Source organism: Athene noctua, chromosome 1, assembly GCF_965140245.1.
Source record: "Athene noctua chromosome 1, bAthNoc1.hap1.1, whole genome shotgun sequence".
Lineage (NCBI taxonomy): Eukaryota > Metazoa > Chordata > Aves > Strigiformes > Strigidae > Athene > Athene noctua.
This window is the reverse complement of record NC_134037.1, coordinates 263,307,471-263,325,549: the sequence shown is the minus strand read 5'-3', so window position 1 is coordinate 263,325,549 and position 18,079 is coordinate 263,307,471. Positions and strand designations below refer to the sequence as shown.

The 18,079-nt window shown below is 45.0% G+C and overlaps 1 protein-coding gene across 4 annotated transcripts in view; it reads left to right on the top strand.

The window, feature by feature from the left end:
- RAB6A (RAB6A, member RAS oncogene family) overlaps window positions 1-17,124 on the top strand; it is a 66,122-nt gene extending 48,998 nt beyond the window's left edge. Inside the window, exons 8-10 of one of the 4 annotated variants that reach the window (XM_074919268.1) lie at window positions 896-989; window positions 10,651-10,717; window positions 13,431-17,122. In XM_074919268.1, the coding sequence (XP_074775369.1) occupies window positions 896-989; window positions 10,651-10,717; window positions 13,431-13,495 (226 nt within the window). In that variant the 3' untranslated portion in view covers window positions 13,496-17,122. Of the gene's footprint in view, window positions 1-895; window positions 990-10,650; window positions 10,718-13,430 lie in introns of all 4 variants that reach the window. The other 3 variants (XM_074919259.1, XM_074919248.1, XM_074919278.1) reach the window with 3 other exon arrangements.
- Window positions 17,125-18,079: the final 955 nt, after the last annotated feature.

Below are 18,079 nucleotides of genomic sequence, written 5' to 3'. Positions count from 1 at the left end.
CTGCATCAGTGAATGAATAAGCTAAAATAGTTAGAAATATTTGTAATAAATTTGCTCAGATATAAGTGATAGGTGCAGGTAATCATCCCATTTGAAAAACTGCAGGGGCTTTCATAAGTTGGCAGACAAAGATTTTTAGAAGTTGTGCCTCTTCAGCTTTTGTTGCATTTGCTGTTTATTCTGGGTTTATGGTATTAATACAGATGAGTAGAGTCACAAAGCAAGAACAAAAGCAGTAGATGAAAGTGTTCTGGATTTGGTTGAAATATATACTTCCTCAGAATAGCTTCTCCTTTGACCCTTACTTCAGATTTATAACCTTCTGTTAAGACTTGTTTACACACACGTACGTATGCCCCTCAGATACCTCATGATTTTTATTTTCCAGCTCTTGAACCAAAATTTCCCCCAATTTTAGCAGTGGCAAACTGCTTAACAGGTGGGACCCCACCCAGGGGCAAATGGGGAAAAATTTATTTGATAGGTGGTTACACTTGGTCCTCTGTGAAAACAGTTTTGTAGGCTGCAAGTTGATGATGATTGGACATTAAAATCTGTTAATTGTTTAGACATAACAGCATAGCTTCCTGGACAGGGATTTGGGGGAGTCTTAACTGGCCGACTCAGCTGTTGTGTTGGAAAGCCCAGTTCTATTTTGGGAGCCAGGTGTGCTGTGGAAATCCACCTGATACAGTGAAATGGTGGTACTTGTCTACAACTGTGCTCTGTATATACCATCTGTATGCGGGGAAAAAAACATTAAATGCTTTCCAAACTGTAATGAAGCAGTCACCTCCTTGAGTCGAAGATTAAAATCTGGGTTTTCAAAGTGTTTGTCTGTTGTTTTTTTTTTTTTTTTTTTTTTCCCCCCCTAATTCTGTGTTATCTTCCCCAGACAAGTGTCCATCGAGGAAGGAGAAAGAAAAGCCAAAGAGCTGAATGTAATGTTCATTGAAACTAGTGCAAAAGCAGGCTACAATGTAAAACAGGTGAGTAAATGTGTTGGCCACCAACTAGCCCTGAGACTACTTCTGTTAATGCACTGTTGTGGGAACAGGAGTTCCCTGGACACCAGGGAGCCTTTGCAGAGGGTGTCAGAGGGATGTGGTAGTCCTTACACAGCGAGCACTGTCTCAGAGGTGAATTGCTGGCTGAGGCTCACAAGGATCCCTGATGTTGCAGCAAATGTCTCGGAATGTCTTTCCCCTCAGAAAAGAGGAATTACTCAAGAAGCTTTGTGGGTTCAGAATCATGCTTTCCTAGATTCCTCATAACCTAGATTTGGTGTTCAGGTTGAAGGGATTAAGGCATGAGCCAAAAAGTTGGGGAAACACAGGTCTGAGGATGCTTTCTGGTACTGATTTAGTGAAAAACTGGACAAACCAGTCAAGGAGGAACAAGATGGCTTAAAATGCTTCCACTCTACAGTGAGACAGTCTAAACTGGTGTTTCTGCTCTCTTGGAAGGCACTGAAAGTGTGAGCACTTGGACAGCCAAAGCTATTTATTTCTGGTAGATGATGAGTTGCTTTTGAATTGGGGAAAGTAGGGAAATGTCTTTTGAGCTGATGCAACTGCAACGAAATTGGGTTTTATGTTGTGAGATGAGCTGCGGCTCTTTAAATTCTGACCTGCTAGATGAAGTTTTAACACTTGTGTTAATGAAGATAAATCACTGAGCAAACAGTGAACTGGTGAAAGTAGTAAACACCACAGAACTGATCTGGTGTTTACATGAAAGAGATTTTGTTTGAGCTTATTAGTTATGTAAGCAAATATGCTTACTAGTAGATCATGAATAAAGAGCTAGAGCTGTGCATCCCTACTCAGTGCATAATGGGATATTGCTTTTTCATCGATCCAGCAATTTCTCATATGGAGTCATGATTCCTAAAGCATTTGGCAGCTGGTCTTACGGTAGGAGGAAATGCAGCAGTGCAAGACGTAGAAGACATTTGTTCTCGGAGGTCTTCACAGAGCAAACATGCATACATGTGTGTAATCGCATGTGTATCTTATAGATGTAGCTACACAAATAGTTTGTATGTGGAATTGGAGTTGCTAAAACAGGGTTATAAATTACTGTATGTTACAGACAGGACTAAAGGGTCTGTTACCAAAATGTACCTTGTCTTTGTGTATTAGTAGCAAAATTATTCCCTATATAATGGAATAATTAGACATGTAAACTTAGCACTGCATTCCAGTGAGCGTGAAAGTGTCTGGTTCCAGGGGCCACCAATTATCCTGCCACAACACCAGACTGTCTTGTAATTAATGTTTAGATTCTGTGCTGGAATCCTTAATGTTTACTTAATCTAGGGGCTGTGCACTTGAGAACAGTTGCCTTGCCGAGAGGAGTGGTGATGATGATGGAGCTCTGTATTCCCTCTTTCCTTGAGGGAGCTGCTGTGCAGCTGACACGTTTCCAGAAGTCCTTGTCCCAGCCTGTAAGGTAGCTTGTGGCTTTTGAGGCTAGTTGGAGCCCTGATGATTTGGGATGTAAGTAGGAAAATCTCAACAGTACACCTATAGTCCATTTTGGCATAAGATTCTGTTGTTTAATAAAACACGTGCTGTGTAAAGCCACCACGGCCTTTGTCGTTAAGGATGGTGGCTCCATTTAATGCATTATGGAGGCACAAACTTTCCCTTTTTGTATTTTATGTTGAAGTCATTCAGGGATTGTACTAATGAGCTTGTCAGAGCATAAAGCCATTTTTGTAGCTGTAGCCTCACTTGCACACTCTCTAGAGAAAATTCTGGTTGTATAGTGGAGGTCTAGACAAATTATACCTCTGATTTTAATTGCCAAGTTACATGCTGTAAGACTGTGAGAAAATAGGTTTGGTAATTTAACTCCAGAAAAAAAAAAGTGGGGGGTGGGAACCTGGGGGCTAGTTCCCTTTGTATTAAATGCGTTATTTGGTGTCCTGAGGTGTAATTCTTGTTCTTCACTAGCATTAATAAACAGTAATATCTGAAAAAACCTTGGGGCCGTTACATAGCACTGCATTGTAATCTGAGTGGGTACTTCATGAAGTCTTGTCAGAACTGGACAAGAGGACAGATTTTAAGGGACTTCATTCTGTGTGCAAAGTATCAAAACAAAGTGGCTATTCGAAAAGAACTGAAAATGGATTTTTCTTCTGAGTTTTGATCCTTCTGTTGCAGACGTGGACTGGGATTTTTAGGAACTTCAAAGCTCTTCTATATGTTTGAAACTCTCATTTTTTTATTAGTTTAGTAAGCAGTAGTTGAAACAATCCTCAAAGGATAAGACTTTTAATACTACTGTTTATCTAGTTCTGTTTCCTTGCAGCTTCTTTATTGAATGATATGGATTTATTTTACTATGTTGTCAGTAAATTCTTCCACAATGAAATGGGAAAGCATATGGGTACAACTGCAGAATGGATACCCTTCCATAACCCATATAAAATCTTTCTTTAATAAGCTGAATGCAAATTTGACCTTCTCATAACTGATAACCGCTACCTGTAATATATTCTGATCCTGCAGAATAATTACTGTCCAAGTTAATTTTCATTGAGGATTTTTAATTCAGGTGTCAAATTATTTTAGATACAAGGTTGATATTTTGACTACACATAATGAAACACATTTATGTAAAAATTAAGATCACCTAGTGCCAGATATGAAATATTAATGTAAAGGTGAATCTTAGACTAGTGGCGAGTCATTGGTTTGTCCACGAGGGTTTAGGTTCAGATTTAGCAATCGGCAGTATCAGAGCTACATGGGTATGGCTGTAATGTGTAGATTAGGGAATATGATCTATTTTGGTTTGTTGGGTTTTTTTCCTTCTATGCAAAACTCTTGCCTGCCAGTATTAAACCTTCTCAGGTTGTCTGTGCTTTGCTTGGGAGCCTGTCTGGGCAGTCCAGAAGAGCTGACAAAACGCTGTTGTTTCCCCACTGTCCTCTCCTGGATGTAAATCCTGTGCCCTGGGTTAAAGGTAGGGAATGGCACAAGTTAATGCTGAAGAAGACTTGGGATGAAGTTGAACCCTCAGTCCTCCATCACTGGCTTCTTTGCATTTCCATCCCCCTTCTCAGAATCCCAGAGTCATGGAGGTTGGAAAAGGCCCTGCAGCTCCTCCAGCCCAACCATGACCCTCCCCCTGACCGTTCCCAACTCCCCCAGATCCCTCAGCGCTGGCTCAGCCCGACTCTTCAACCCCTCCAGGGATCCCGGGGACTCCCCCCTGCCCTGGGCAGCCCATTCCAACGCCCAACAGCCCCTTCTGCACAGAAATCCTTCCTAATTTCTAGTCTGACCCTTCTCATGAAGGCTTTGGTTCTGTGTGGTGTCGGATGTAGACATCTTGATGTTATCAGTTCCAGGGTGAGCTCTCTTTCTCCTAACACTTCATGTATGGCCCACTGTAGCTTCCTTGCATTCTTTTATCGTGGCTTTCAGGTCAGAGATGTGAATTCTAGCATTACTTGTGTGCAGGCAAGTCCTGGAGATGTGTCTTGCCGGCCAGCTGCCCTCACTGCCCCAGATTTGGCTGCCAGGCAGGGGTAGCAGGCACAGAGCTGGCTGGTCACACAGCTCAGGGAATGCCTTGGGGCGCCAGCCAGTACACAAACCTCATCCCAGTCTGTCAGACGTTGAAGAATAATGTCACCTCCCAGGTGGTGAATCTTGGTGCTATTTGTGTTGGCTCAAGCACTAGGGTTTTCCAAGGGATGCTTGTCCACAAGGTTTCAGAAGCAGCGTTTGCCCCACTAAGGTTATAGAAGAAGCTTAATTTCTTGTCCTGCTTGAGGAGAGTAACAGCTAAGACTTTTTTTTTTTTTGGCCATGTCACTCCTTTGATAGCCATCAGTGGGAAGCCATGGTACTTTTGACTTTGCGTGCTACTTCTAGCTTGTTCATCCTTTTCTGCTGGAAGGCAGCGCTGATGAGAGGAAAGGACAGTGTCTTCAGCACTGTGCTCGCTGTAACTATCCTACAAATCCAGAGTGCCTGGCTTTGTAGTGTAACTCCAGAAGGTGAGTTGTACCAGGCTTCTAACAGTCTGTATTTCCATGCCAGGATCTTCTCCCAACAAAGGGGATCATACTGCTGAGAGGCTTTTTTTTTTTCTGTTCCCCTGTGACATGAAAAGGGACAGCTCAGAAGGCGACACCTCAGCTAACACAGTACTGGGGACTGAGGTGGAAGTGAGTAACCTGGGGCTTGGTTTAGAGACTCAGGGGTGGATCTCCATGTAGCCACCGCAGAGAAGTACAGAGGATTTGCAGCCTGTGTGCGTGCTGACTGAAACCTGGACACGGCAGGCTTTCATTTTATGATTTCTGTGGCATTTCTTTTCCCCGAAGATTGATCTGATGAGCTGCTGGGGCGAGCCTCATCTCTTGTAGTTGCACACTGTCAAACTAGATTGTAACGTACAGCTGCTGTGCACTGCTGGATCTGTTAAGGTAGGGCTGTCTCCAGGGTCCTAGACGCTTGCTGTTCCTTCTGGCTTTGGGGAGAAGGTGTTGAAGGAAGAATGGCTGGATGATATTGCAGAGTAGAAATGGTGATAGTATTGTTCTGGGATTAAATTGAGGCAATAGAGGGGAGAAAAATTGGCTTTTGGATCCTGCAAGTTTCAGCAAAGACCGATTGTCAGGGGAGCTTTAAGACTGAGGAGAGAAGTAGATAACTTCAGTTAATGCAGAGAATCGTAGTCTTTAATTCATTTTATTTGTCAGCCCTGAATAAGCTTTAAAAGACTTTGAGATTCATGCTCTATCTCAGCAGTCTGTATTTCAGGGAATCTTATTGTTAGTCTGTGGACTTCATGCCCAGAATATGTCAGGGTTCATTTTGCTGTCTTGTAGAAAGAGAGGGGAGAGCGAGCCCCGAAGACCTCCTTACAGCAGTACCTGGCACGCTTTACATTTGCTCTCAGAGCCACGGACTGAATATGGTATTTGGCAGAAAAACTTTCTCACGGCAGCAGCTAAAGGACCGTGGCCCTTGGAATAACCCTGTTTTCACAGAGCTGGCTGCATCTAGCAGCTTGGCTCTGTCCCCTGTCTTTTGATTTTTGTCTGTCTGATGGGCAAGAATTATTCTTTGAGTCGCACTGCTCTCCTCGGAGAATGAGAATTAGGAAAACATTTTTGTTTGCTTTGCATCAGGGAACAGGTTTCTTGCCTGGCTTTTCCATCTGGACAGTCATCCTCCTGTCCTTTCCGTATTGCTGCGGGAGTGTTACAGTGAAAACTGTTTTATGCCTAACAGTCGTTTGTGACACTGATCTGTTGGGGATTTATTGGCTGGAGTAGTAGGAAAGGCACAGTTTGGCAAATGAGTTGAAACTAATGGCAAGAGATGAGGGGTTTGGTTGTTTTTTCAGTGTTTAATCAGGAAGGAGATTGCAGGGTTGAATGCTGAAAGAGACTCTGTGTGGCTCTTAGTCTTTCACACGGCTGCGTTTAACTCCTGCCTTGGAAAAAAAGTCCCGAATGCTCACAGACATGTGTGTTTTCATACACACATACATATGCACAAATATTTAGACATATATGTGTGTGTATATATACACTATTACATATATTCATATATATGTGCAACTGCCTGTGATGTTTTTCAGTGAGTTAAGACTGCTGGCTTGGGTCCTGAAGGCATTGCAAAGTGGTAAGGTCCCTGCGTAGAAAGCTGCTTTCTAACCATCATGAAGTTTCCCTAATTGGATTTGTTCACATATGCTTTGGCTGATAAGCAGAAGGTTAATAAGAAAGAAAGTTGATTTTCTTAGTTGCCAAATTCCTTTTTTTTTTTTAGTCAAATAATTTAGGGGAGAAATACCGCTAAAGGCAGAATTTTATTCCTGGTCCTTAATGTAAAGAAAGGATTACTGTATTTTAAGCACTTAGCCTTTCTGTCAGCAGCTTGGTTTAAATGCAGTAATTCCAGCTGGTTCCCAGCAGCTGAGGTTTTTTTAAGACTCTCCACCCCTCCCCTCTGTAAACTGCATCCCTCCCTTGTTACGTATTGTACGACGGGGAAGTAAATAGCAATGCCGCAGTTTAAAACAAGTTTTTTTTGCTAATGCTGTTCCCACATAGGATCTCAAAGTGCATGACATCAGCAAAGAGCTGTATGAGATGATGCGTTTCCTTCTTTCTATCAGAGCAAAGATGTCAAGCGAGCGACCTAATTTAGGCACAATCTGGTAGGATTGCGCCAACCTCTGTTGCATATCCATCCTTAAAACTGATAAGAGGGATTTTTTTTTTTCTCCCCCAGACCTTCTGTGTTAAGAACTGGGTCAAAATTACTCTTTAAGACTGCAGTATATGAGAGAAAAAAAAAAAAAAGGCAGTGTACTGGTGGGACACATTAGCTAATTTGCTCCGTTCTCTGCCTCTAATGTATCATTTGCATATCAGGAGGGAAGTGTGTGTTGGAGGGGCGAGAGGTTTAACAGATCTCCCCCTACAGAGCTAATAGGGATAGATGCAGCTATGAAGTGATGTGCCAGAGAAGAGCAGAGTTTACCATATCAGCTGTTCATGCATTGACAACATGCCAGTATGCTTCTGAAAGCATAACTGTAGACGGTATTTGAATATTTTGCAATGCAGCCTGGTGGCTGTCCAGTAATCCTTTTTATTCTTTTTTTTTTTCTTTTTTTTCCCAGAAGTCACAAAGCTGATTCTTTCATAAAATTAAAATTGAGATTTGTTAATCAACTGGTGAAAGCTGACTGAGTATTGAACTTTGAGAGCAGAAGTAATTTTAGGGACAAAGCCCAGTAAAGGAGGAGAGTCACAACCTTCCATACCCAAATGTGATCGAGTCAGGGAGTTTATTAAAGACTGTTAAAGGCAAAGAAAGCCTTGAGACTGCAAAGCGCTTGTGAATTCAAATATAATATTAAAACTTTAAGGCTTCCAGAGGAAGATGAGATTGAATGTCAGTTACTTCCTCGATCCTCTCCCAGAGGCGAAAAAAACTTAAGAATAGTTTAGTGCTATACTGAGTGAGAGAAAAGCCTTTTGAAAAGTAATAAAGCTAAGATGGTTGGCAGTGCTGTCCTCTTATCTGATTGGAATGGCAAGGAAAAATAAAGCTGACTGTGAGGATATGATGAAAGATTCCTCTGAAAGTCTGCAGCTTCTTTCTTCACCCCTATTTCATTCGTATAAGCTAAAAGTGCTCATGTCTGTCTAGTTTTAAAACGTTTGGAAAAATCATAGTCACGTTGCTTTTTCAAGCAGAATTAAGAGTGGTTGGTGAGATGAGGCAAGCAGATACAGTAAGAAGAAGTGGTAAGCTTGATTGATAGGACTTTTTTTGTACAAGGATTGCAATTAGATCAATGTTTAACGTCTCCCTGTGTCAAAATTATCTTAATTCTGCCCAGGAGCACTCTCATGCCTTTATACGTTTGGGTGGGTGTGCATTCCTGCTGTCTGTCTGGTGTTGGTGGCTAGGGCAGTTTAGCCTCTGGAATTTTGACATGATCTTTCTTTCTTTGTTGTTGGCACATGAGAATTTGCCTGCGAGACTGGGAGGCTGAGGATAGTGGTAGAGGTTAATGGAAACCTAGAGGAGCATTCGAAGCTTTTTTTGCTTGGAAATTTTTGGTTAAAATCACTAAGATACAGCAAGAACTGACTTCCCAGACCCATATCCTTGTCTCAGTCCAGACTTTGGTGTATGCCCACAAAGTGGTGGTGGTGAGAAAGGGGGTGAGGATGCTGGTTTCTAGAGTGATTATGAGAGAGATCATGGGAATGACGAAGGAAAGCAGCTTTGCCTTTGTCTTTTTTTTTAACCTGTCCGTTTTGTCCTCTCCTCACATAGCAGTCTCTTAAGTCAGGAACAAACAGTGGTGACAGCAGAGGTCAGACACCAACGAGCACCGTGTGTTTGTACTCCTGCCCTGCAACGGTCACAGCCGCACCTGACAAACCTGGGGGCTTGTTCCTGTGTAGCTTGGAGGGTACTTGTCAAGCTGACAAAGTTGCCTTGATGTTTTCCCAGCATCGTTTGGACACTCAGGGCCAAATTTCAAAAGCGCTTGAGCCCCCGATCAGCGAAGCTGTTCAGGGACCTACATTCATAATATAAACAGACTGACAGCAGCATGGCTCGATTTTCTGTGGAAAGTGGGTCACTGGGAATAAGTGGTTTAGTTTTGTGTCATTTAAGGAGAGGACTGAAATAATGTGCAATGATGTCAATTTAACACATGAAGGCTGATGTCAGACTTGCACCAGGCCTTCTGGGACTCGCGAGCCGCTCTCGGGCACGCAGTGGGGTGATTTTAACACACTGATGGATGGAGATGTTGAGAGCTTGGAAACAGCTCGTGTCCTGGATGCTTGAGAACAAGAGGGCAAGAAAGATGTAGTAGCAACAAAGTCTGTAACGGTGTAAAAATATTAATGCAGCGTATGTTGGATGTTTATATGTGGGTGTGTGCTGAGTGCATCAGCATGGGATCAGAACTCTACTAGGGCTGTTCTTCAAAGGCAAGAAACAATTAGGTAGTCATTTGATAACCCTGATGAATAGGAAAGATGCTCTTTATCCTCTGTCCATCTGATCTGTCCTGTCCTCCTGTGTGCACACTTGCTGAGGCACGTGAAGAACTGTTGAACTGTTATACTGTTGAAAATTATGTTGTTCCTACCCACTGAATGTGGCAGCTTCTCAGAAAAATCAGCCTCAGCTGAAGGACAGTCCTTAACTCTGTTGTTCCTATGCAGGAGGAGACAAATTATTGTGTGCTCAGGAAATTCAAGTGAATACTCTTACTTTAATCATGGGCAAATTTGTAGGCTCCTTGCCCAGAGGGCTAGGAAAAAGCTGGGAACCACAAATCTGAGCTCAGGGGCAAAGGTAGGAAATGCAGGAGAGGGAATTGGCTCTTTTCAGTCTTAGCTCTCAGCCTCCTTCCAGTGGAATAAAACTATGAAGAGACTTTGGAGCTAAGGAAACTGGAGACAGCCTTCAAGTGCACTTGACTCATGTTCCTTTTCTGTGCTTTATACCCCGAGTGTGGACATGTGGTAACAGTGGAGTTGGGTACCAAAAATTGAGAGCATTCAGAAAAGGATTGGGCAGATTACCGAAAGAAAGAGCCTTTGTCTGGTTCCTGGGGAACCTGAGCCGTAGATATGTGGAGCCTGGAAGAAGATGCTCCTTTTATGATGTTCTTCTGTGTGTGCCAGCTTGGCCAGTATCGGTGACAGACTCCTGGATGATGCGTTTGACTTTATCAGCACGTCTGTGCTTCTGGGTAACTAATACTCGGTGGAGTTGTGAAGGTCGAGTTCCCACCTGACGTGGCCAAGTTGTTAGAGTCCGTGGACATCGGTGGCAGATGTGAGGTGGAAATGCTGGTTTCCAAACAGAGCATATTTGCAGAGAAGGTGATAGAAGGTTTGCTGCTTGTAGCCGGTAACATTTGATCTTCAGTAACAACAAAAATATGGTTTGCCATTTCCTAAGAATAAAGGTTATATTTGGTGTCAGGCTTTTTGGTGTAAGCAGTGTAAATAGTGGTGAAGGATGTATTGAATCATTGTTTGAACTGTATCAACTGGGGTACACTCGTTAAAGTACGGTTGTTTTGATCTGTTCCCTGTGTGGGGTTTGTTTTTTTTTTTTGCAGCTTTTCCGACGCGTGGCAGCTGCCTTGCCTGGAATGGAAAGCACACAAGACAAAAGTAGAGAAGACAGTATCCTTTATGCGCCTGTGCTACGATTTGGTGGTGGCAAAGCACTGCCAGGCGTTACCGTGGACGAGGAAGATGCAGGCCCTGAATAACAAGGATGAATGAGGAGGGAACGATATCTCTCCTGCAGCCCTCGGTCAGCTTATGGACATCCCAAAAAGAGGCCTGAGAGGGGGCATAGGGGCAAGTAACCTCAAAATACTGAGGGAGAAGGTTTGGTGGGAGAAGAGGCTGGGACTAGGGGTGTTAAGGGTGGAGGCCTCTCCTGTAAATCAGGGGAAGTAGGGATGCGTAGGGCTATGAGGTAGTATAAAAGTGAGGACAACTGAGTGAAAACCAAAGGGGAGGACAGTGGGAAGGTGCAGAAGGGTGTAAACAGAATCAGAAAGATTCTTTGCTTGGAGTTTGAGTGGGTTGGGTGTGGGGAGAGAGGGGGAGACTGTGAAGTTGGGAGAAAACAGCTGCAGTGAGGTCTGGGGGAAAAAAAAAAAAGGTTTCTGGCTCTTGCAGAGCAGATGCTCTGATCTGACTTGCTGAATCACAGAATAAGCTGGGTTGGGAGGGACTCTGTAGATCCCTTTTGCAACCCTCCTGCTTGAAGCAGGGCTAACTCCAAAATCAGGCCAGTTTCTCAGTGTCACATGTTCAGGGAATGTTCAGCCATCTCTGAGGGTGGAGATGCCGTGAGATCCCGTAACCTCCCAGGGCGGCCGGTTGCAGGGCTTGACCCCAGACAGCTCTGGACTGGCACCTGCGTGGTGCGAGGGAGGAGGTCTCAGCTGAAGGGATCAGCCTCGGGGAAGGGAAAGGAGATGGCATGAGGGATAGAAAAAGGATAAAATCTGTGCGTGACACGCAGTATGGCTAAATCTGAATTCCTGACCTGGCCAGCTGGGTGTGTTTGGGGAGGGCAGTTAAGGCTGTGTAGGCGCTTTTGTGGGTGGCTTGTGACAAAAGTGTGGGTGTGTTTGTGGTTCAGTGTAGCTCGGAAGGTGAAAAGTTCTGTGATAACTGACCCAGTTCTTAGAGTCTCCCCAGACTACCAATTTCTGCTTGGATTAGAGAGGAAAGGTAATGCAGAAGGTGGAGAGAAGGCTGCCTGCCTCTGCCCGCAGGAGTGCGGGATGGGGAGGGACTGGAGAAAAAGAGTAGGGGAAATCCCGGTGGGCACTGCCAGGAAGGGAGCAAAGAGGGGCTGCACTGCGTCTTGACTGAGAGAGTTGCTGAGATGCTAGAAGTGGGTGAGCTTTTTTGAGTGGAAGGACTTTTTTCCAGGGCTGTCTGTTTTATTTGCAGCAGGGATCACGTAGCTGGCAGCTGGTAAATGGAGGAGAAATGGTGTTTTGAGGGAAGGATGCGGCAGGAACTGTAGGAGGGGGACAAGAATGCTGAAATCATCTCCTGTAGAGCATCTTACTGCATAGGGGAAAGAGGGATTTGAGAAGCTGTGGGTTGCAGCTGCTAAGGCACAAGCTTTGTGCGATACGAACTTGATTGATCAAAAATATTTCATTATGCAGGTCATCAAAAGGTTAATGAGCACCCATCTTTATTAATGAGGATGGTGGTAGCACGCACAGGCGGTGGGGTGGTGGGCCTGCAGTTTCCCTATCAGGGAGTTTGATCACTGGTCTCTAAATGGGAGTGCAATAAGGGCACTTGAAATTTGACTTTCTGCAGACTGCAGATAGCAGAAATTGAATATGACTGTCTCCCAGACAGCTCTGCTGGGATTACTGGGAGGAGTGTGGCTCTGTGTGTGTGTATTTTCCGTAGGCTTTTTTTCAGAACGTTGTGGGTTCAGAGACCTTGAACTGCTCGTGCTCGGTGATGAAGCTGGCAAAGCTCATTTCGAGCATCTCTGACTTAGAGGTATCGAGGTTCAGGGCAGCAAGTTCTCCGGCGACCTCACGTTCTTGTTGGAGATCAGCTGTCGCTGCGGGGTGAGTTCAGGGAGGGGGTTTGTTGGCTGGCACCGGGGTGAGCAGAGCAGCTTAACTAGAGGAAGGGTGGATGGGAGAGTTCAGGATGGCACGTACGGAGCGTGGCAGCTGGGGGCGGTGTAAGTACTCGGTGATGGGCACAGCGTGAGAAGGAACAGGCTAGAATACACTGCCAGCTGTATTCAAACCCAGACAGGCTCCTCTGCCCACCCCCAGGCTGCGTGGGGACAGTGACAGGAGCCTCCGGTTGGCCGTGGAGAGGAGCAGGAGTTGGAGGAGGAAGTGAGCTGCCCTTCCGTGGGTTCCTCCAGGCTCCTGCCATCTCCAGGGCTTTGTTCTTTGAGCCCCTCCTGGGTGCCCAGCAGCTGGAGGTGCTGGAAGACCCAGCCTAACATTGATCTGAAACTGGGGTTTTCCAAGCTGTTACTGGTCCCCTCTGGAAACGGTGATTAGACCCTTCAGTGCACACACCTTTAATTTAGCCGTTGCTTTAGAACAAGGAGATGACTGGGGAAGAACAGACTCTGGTTAGCAATGGGTATTTTGAGTCTGACATAATTTCTGCCACCTCCTCAGGAAGGTGTCAATGCCAGGGCAAGAGGGGCTGCTGAGAAACCTGTACCTCGACTTTGGTTTGAAGCTGGTCTTTACAAGAGCTTTTGAAAATATTTTTCAAGTGGGAAATACTGAACCGAAAATCTAAATCCTGCCCCATCTCTGCTGGTAGGGAAATAAGAGTTGGATATCTGTTTGCCTTAACTTATTTCTTCCAGTGATTGACATAAAACTGGAAAAGCCTCAAGAGCAGCCTGTCAGTGAAGGAGGCTGTTCCTGCTAATACCATGTGGCTTCTACCTTTCTCCAGAACATCACTGCTTTCCCTCCCTTTACTCTTCATTGACTGCAGTGTGAATATTGGCTTGAACCTTCCCCTTTCAGTAATAACGTATTGCAGTTCATCATCGCTGGCTGTCTCGTGGAGATGATCTATTAGCTTCACAAGCACACACACACACAAAGAAAATGTCAGTGTCTTCATTATTTATAAGAAAAATAAAAGCCAAAATATTCCAGCATATTCTAGTTATAACTTTAAAAAAAAAATAGGTACAATTTCTTAATATTTGTTCCTTTTTTAATATGTTATGATATTGCACTTTGAAATGATGGAAACTGAGTAAGTTTTGAATTGGACTTAGACGAGATGTACGTGCAGAAGAATGCTTGCAAATCTTACCCATTTGATTTCTCTAACAAACTGGAAATGACTAGACAGCAGTCAGAAACGCAAGCGGAGGTGGCATATGCCGAGGGTGAAACGCTTATCCTTACAATAACGAGAAAAAAAATAACCCCAAGCTCTTAATCTTTTGAGCAAAGATAGTCTGACTGGTTTTCAAACCCCCAAACGTTTTTGGAAACCAACCTTAGCGGGGGTTTCGATACCACAAAAGACCACTGGAATTTTTTAGTTCTTGCAGAGTCAACGTGAACACATTTCCAAGAAAGCAAACCCAGACATACAAAAGTGTCTTTCTGAACGGGATGGATGGCTTCTGGAGGATTTGGGGGGGAAGGAAAGGGTGGATGTGCATTAGCAAAACACTTGCAGGAAACAGGGAAATACGTTTTGAGTGCAAGATGAGTTTTAAGAGCAATTTTTTTTTTTTTCCCCTTTTATGTAGAACACCAACAAAGTAAACTATTACTGCCCGAGAGATGGGAACGTAACGTTTCAGCTGGTTGGAGGAGGAAGTGGTTTGCTTCTTTTTTTTTTTTTTTTATTTTTTTAGGGGAGATAATTAGGTGAATTCAGGACTGGCACTTAAAACCTGCCGAAGTGGATTGAAACCTTTTAAAAATGTAAAACCAGAAAGAGGAAAGAGCAGCTGGAGGAAATGCCGTGCTCACGGCTGGGGGAGAGGGGGCGGTGGAAGGGGGAATCGCACCCGCTTTTCCGTAGCGTGGTCGTAGGTCGACTGGGGAAGGGGGTGTCTACTTTGATCATGCAGAAATCTAGTTGAGAGATCTTAGATGGAAAGGAAGGGAGTTTAATAGGATGGAAACCAATTTATGATTATGCAGATTGATGCCTTTATTTTTTAGCATTTTTTTTTTTTTACGTTCAGTCTTCCAAGTCTAGTTTGGTTCACTAGAGCTGTATAGTTTGGTTAAATAACTAGTAATTTAGTTTTCTATTTAACTAGGCTTACAATTAACCATTTTTCTTCAATATTTATTTCTTTGCTTAATTTTTTTTTTACTATTTTCAGTAATTATTTTTCATTTTGTTTTGCTGAGGAATCTGTTTAGAGCTTTGCTGATGTTGCGAGATGTAGCTACCTGAGAAACACGGAATCGAACACACTAGAAGTGCACCCTTTTAATCTTTACTAGTCATTGTGAAGTTGCTGTGTAAGTTAATAAACACAATTGTAAATACATTGTTTGCTGGGCGAATATGGCTGAGTTACAGTGCAGGAAGGAATTCTTGAGTCTGTGTTGCGATTGCTACTTAACAATTGCAAGCAAATATTCAGGCTCCTCCTTTGTTCTCTTCTGCCCCTCTACCATCTAAAATAACCAACGGGGAAAGAGAAGGGAATCGTCCTCACCATCACTTTTCACCAGGAAGCAGGCGTAAAAAAATTTGGAATTCTTCATTCCTGAAGCAAATGCTTAGACTCGTGCCCTGCCCTGGGTTTATAGCAACTCTGCACAACAATAACTTAAAGGCAGAACGAGATGTAAAGTGCTTTTATAATGCAATATTAAAGGCAAGTTTTTTTGACGTGGCATGTCTTGAAATAAACATCAATGATATGTGACAAAGGATCATTCTTTATTTAAAAGAAACTCTCGGGGGGAAGGAAACCTGGCTGCTTTTCCTGTATTGTACTGTTCTTAACTGTGCAAAAATGGTTCACCTTGCTGCTTTTTCATTTAGTTTTATTTTTCCCCCCCCCCCCCCTTTTGGCTCTTTATGCAGTTTATATTGGTCATCATTTGGCTGTTTTCCACAAGCGCATACTTTTTTTTAATTTATATTTTTGCTTCTGATATAACCAAACCCCTATGTTTCCCATAGTTACAAGCTTTAAGCACTGGATTTGCAAGGAGCTGGCTTAGCACGGACGGGTTACGGTGGCCGAGCGGCTTGTCGAGAGCGGCTGCGCGTCTGGGAGCGGGTTTGTTCGAGGCGCCCTTTAGAATTTGCTCTAAAAAAAAGGTCTAGAAAGGAGCGTGCCCACGAGCTCTGTGTTCCACGCACCCCCGTGGCTGCAGGAACAAGGACGAGTTGTCTGTTACTTGGTGTTTATCCCCCAGGAGGGCCCTGAGGTCTGCTCAGGACAACCAGGTATCTTTAACGTATGTCCCAGCTGATCGTCAGTGCTTAACGTGAGTACGGGTTTCAATCCTGTCCCGAGCCCAGTTTACCAGAGAAAAGACACTTCCAAAGTGAGCACAGGAGCAACACGGTCTTTAATTTGATTTGATTTGATTTTTTTTTTCTTTTGCCCCATAATTCCTCGTGCCATCTGTCTATCAGTTTTTTGGTTTTATTTATTTTGCTCCATTTGACATGGCCAGTAGAACCACGGGAACAGACTTTTTTAATGGTGATTTTGTAAACAGTGAAGGTTTCTGCTCTGTTTCTTTTCTCCTCCCCACTCTGGCTTGATTGTTGTACAGTACATTATGCAGCTATTCCATTACTCACTTTTTGTCTTGATACAAGTAGTTGAAGAAATTGTATAAGGGGAAAAAGGTTCCTTTTCTTCATGTTGGAATGTCACTGGTACCTCAGCTCTGTTTGATAATATGAAACAACAACAACAACAACAAAAATTCCTTAGCGCTTGAACTAAATAAATACCTGTCTCATTGGAAAGCTCTGGGTCTCTTCTCTAAGTACGTCCATCAGAACGCAGGGTCGTGGGGGTGCAGGGTGTCCAGCTGCTGCTTCTTGCTCGTGCTTTTTGGGTTTGAAGTGCTGCAGGAGGCTTTTTTTTTTTGTTTTTTTAAGGGCAAAAAATAAGTTGTTGTGTTTTTCGGAGGAGAGATGGTGGAGTTGTGTGCTCACAGGCCCTGCGGTGCTATATGGTCTCTCTGCGATTGTTTCCAGCGCGATACCAAGGATGGGTACCTGTACTGTGCCTTCCCGCTCTCGAGGTCCAACGTTTCCTCCCTTCCCTTTCGCAAAGGTGATTCGGGCGCGTTGTGTTGGCGTCTGCAGCTTCCCTGGGCGCCGGCTCTGTGATCCCGCCGGGCGCGGGTGGACCAGCCCCGCCTGCCTCGAGGGAGGATCCTCCTTGAGCCCCCACCTGCTGCAGACCAGGGCTGCGGGGACGGGTTGGTGAGTACCAGTAACAGATGCTCTTTGATGGAGTTATTCTGGGGGGGGTTCAGTCTGGAGCAGAGGAGGCTGAGGGGAGACCTCCTGGCCCTCTGCAACTCCCTGCCAGGAGGGGGCAGAGAGGGGGGATGAGTCTCTGGAGCCAAGGCCCCAGCGCCAGGCCCCGAGGGAACGGCCTCAAGCTGCCCAGGGCAGGGTCAGGCTGGCTCTGAGGAAGGATTTCTGTGCAGAAGGGGCTGTTGGGCGTTGGAATGGGCTGCCCAGGGCAGGGGGGAGTCCCCGGGATCCCTGGGGGGGTTGAAGAGTCGGGCTGAGCCAGCGCTGAGGGATCTGGGGGAGTTGGGAACGGTCAGGGGGAGGCTCATGGTGGCGCTGGAGGAGCTGCAGGGGCTTTGTCAACCCAGATCATTCTGGGGAAATGAACTGGGGTTGGTCCAGTAACAACCAGCAGCCTGACCTCCATCGCTCGGTTAAGCTCTTGGATGTTAAAAGGACTGTTGAGAAATTGGTTGTGAAATTTGACAAGGGAGAAACTTGGATGTGGACTTGTAGCTGTGGAAATGTGCCAGAATTAGTGACTGGGGGGGGACGGGTCACTGGAGAAGGCTTTTGTCACTGGGGGGAGCTTCTGTTCCTTGTACTCAGTACCTCCAGGTCCTGGCCCGGGTGGGGGCATCTGAAAACACATTCCCCTCTCAAAAGCGTGTTTAGAGTAGACCTGTTGGAAGGAGCTGAGCTTAAAAGGAAGCGGGTGTTGTCTCCCGGGTAGTGCTGAAGCAGGAGGGTCTCAATTCCCCCTTCCTGCTCCCCGTTGCTGCTGAATTCCCTTAACGTTGCTGCTTGGGGCTGTCGCTTTGCCTACTGCTATCTCAAATCCCCACCTGTAAAGGGGACTGGGTTAAACTGGAGCGGAGGGGCTGTCGCTGAGCTGGGCTTGGTTTAGGCACCGGCGTAGGACGCTGGTCCTGGCCACCAGCCCGGGGCTGCAGCGGGCCAAGCTCTCCTCCCCACGTGCTGGTTTTTATTGGCTGTAAGGTCTGGCTGGGGTTAGAGGTGCCTCACGCT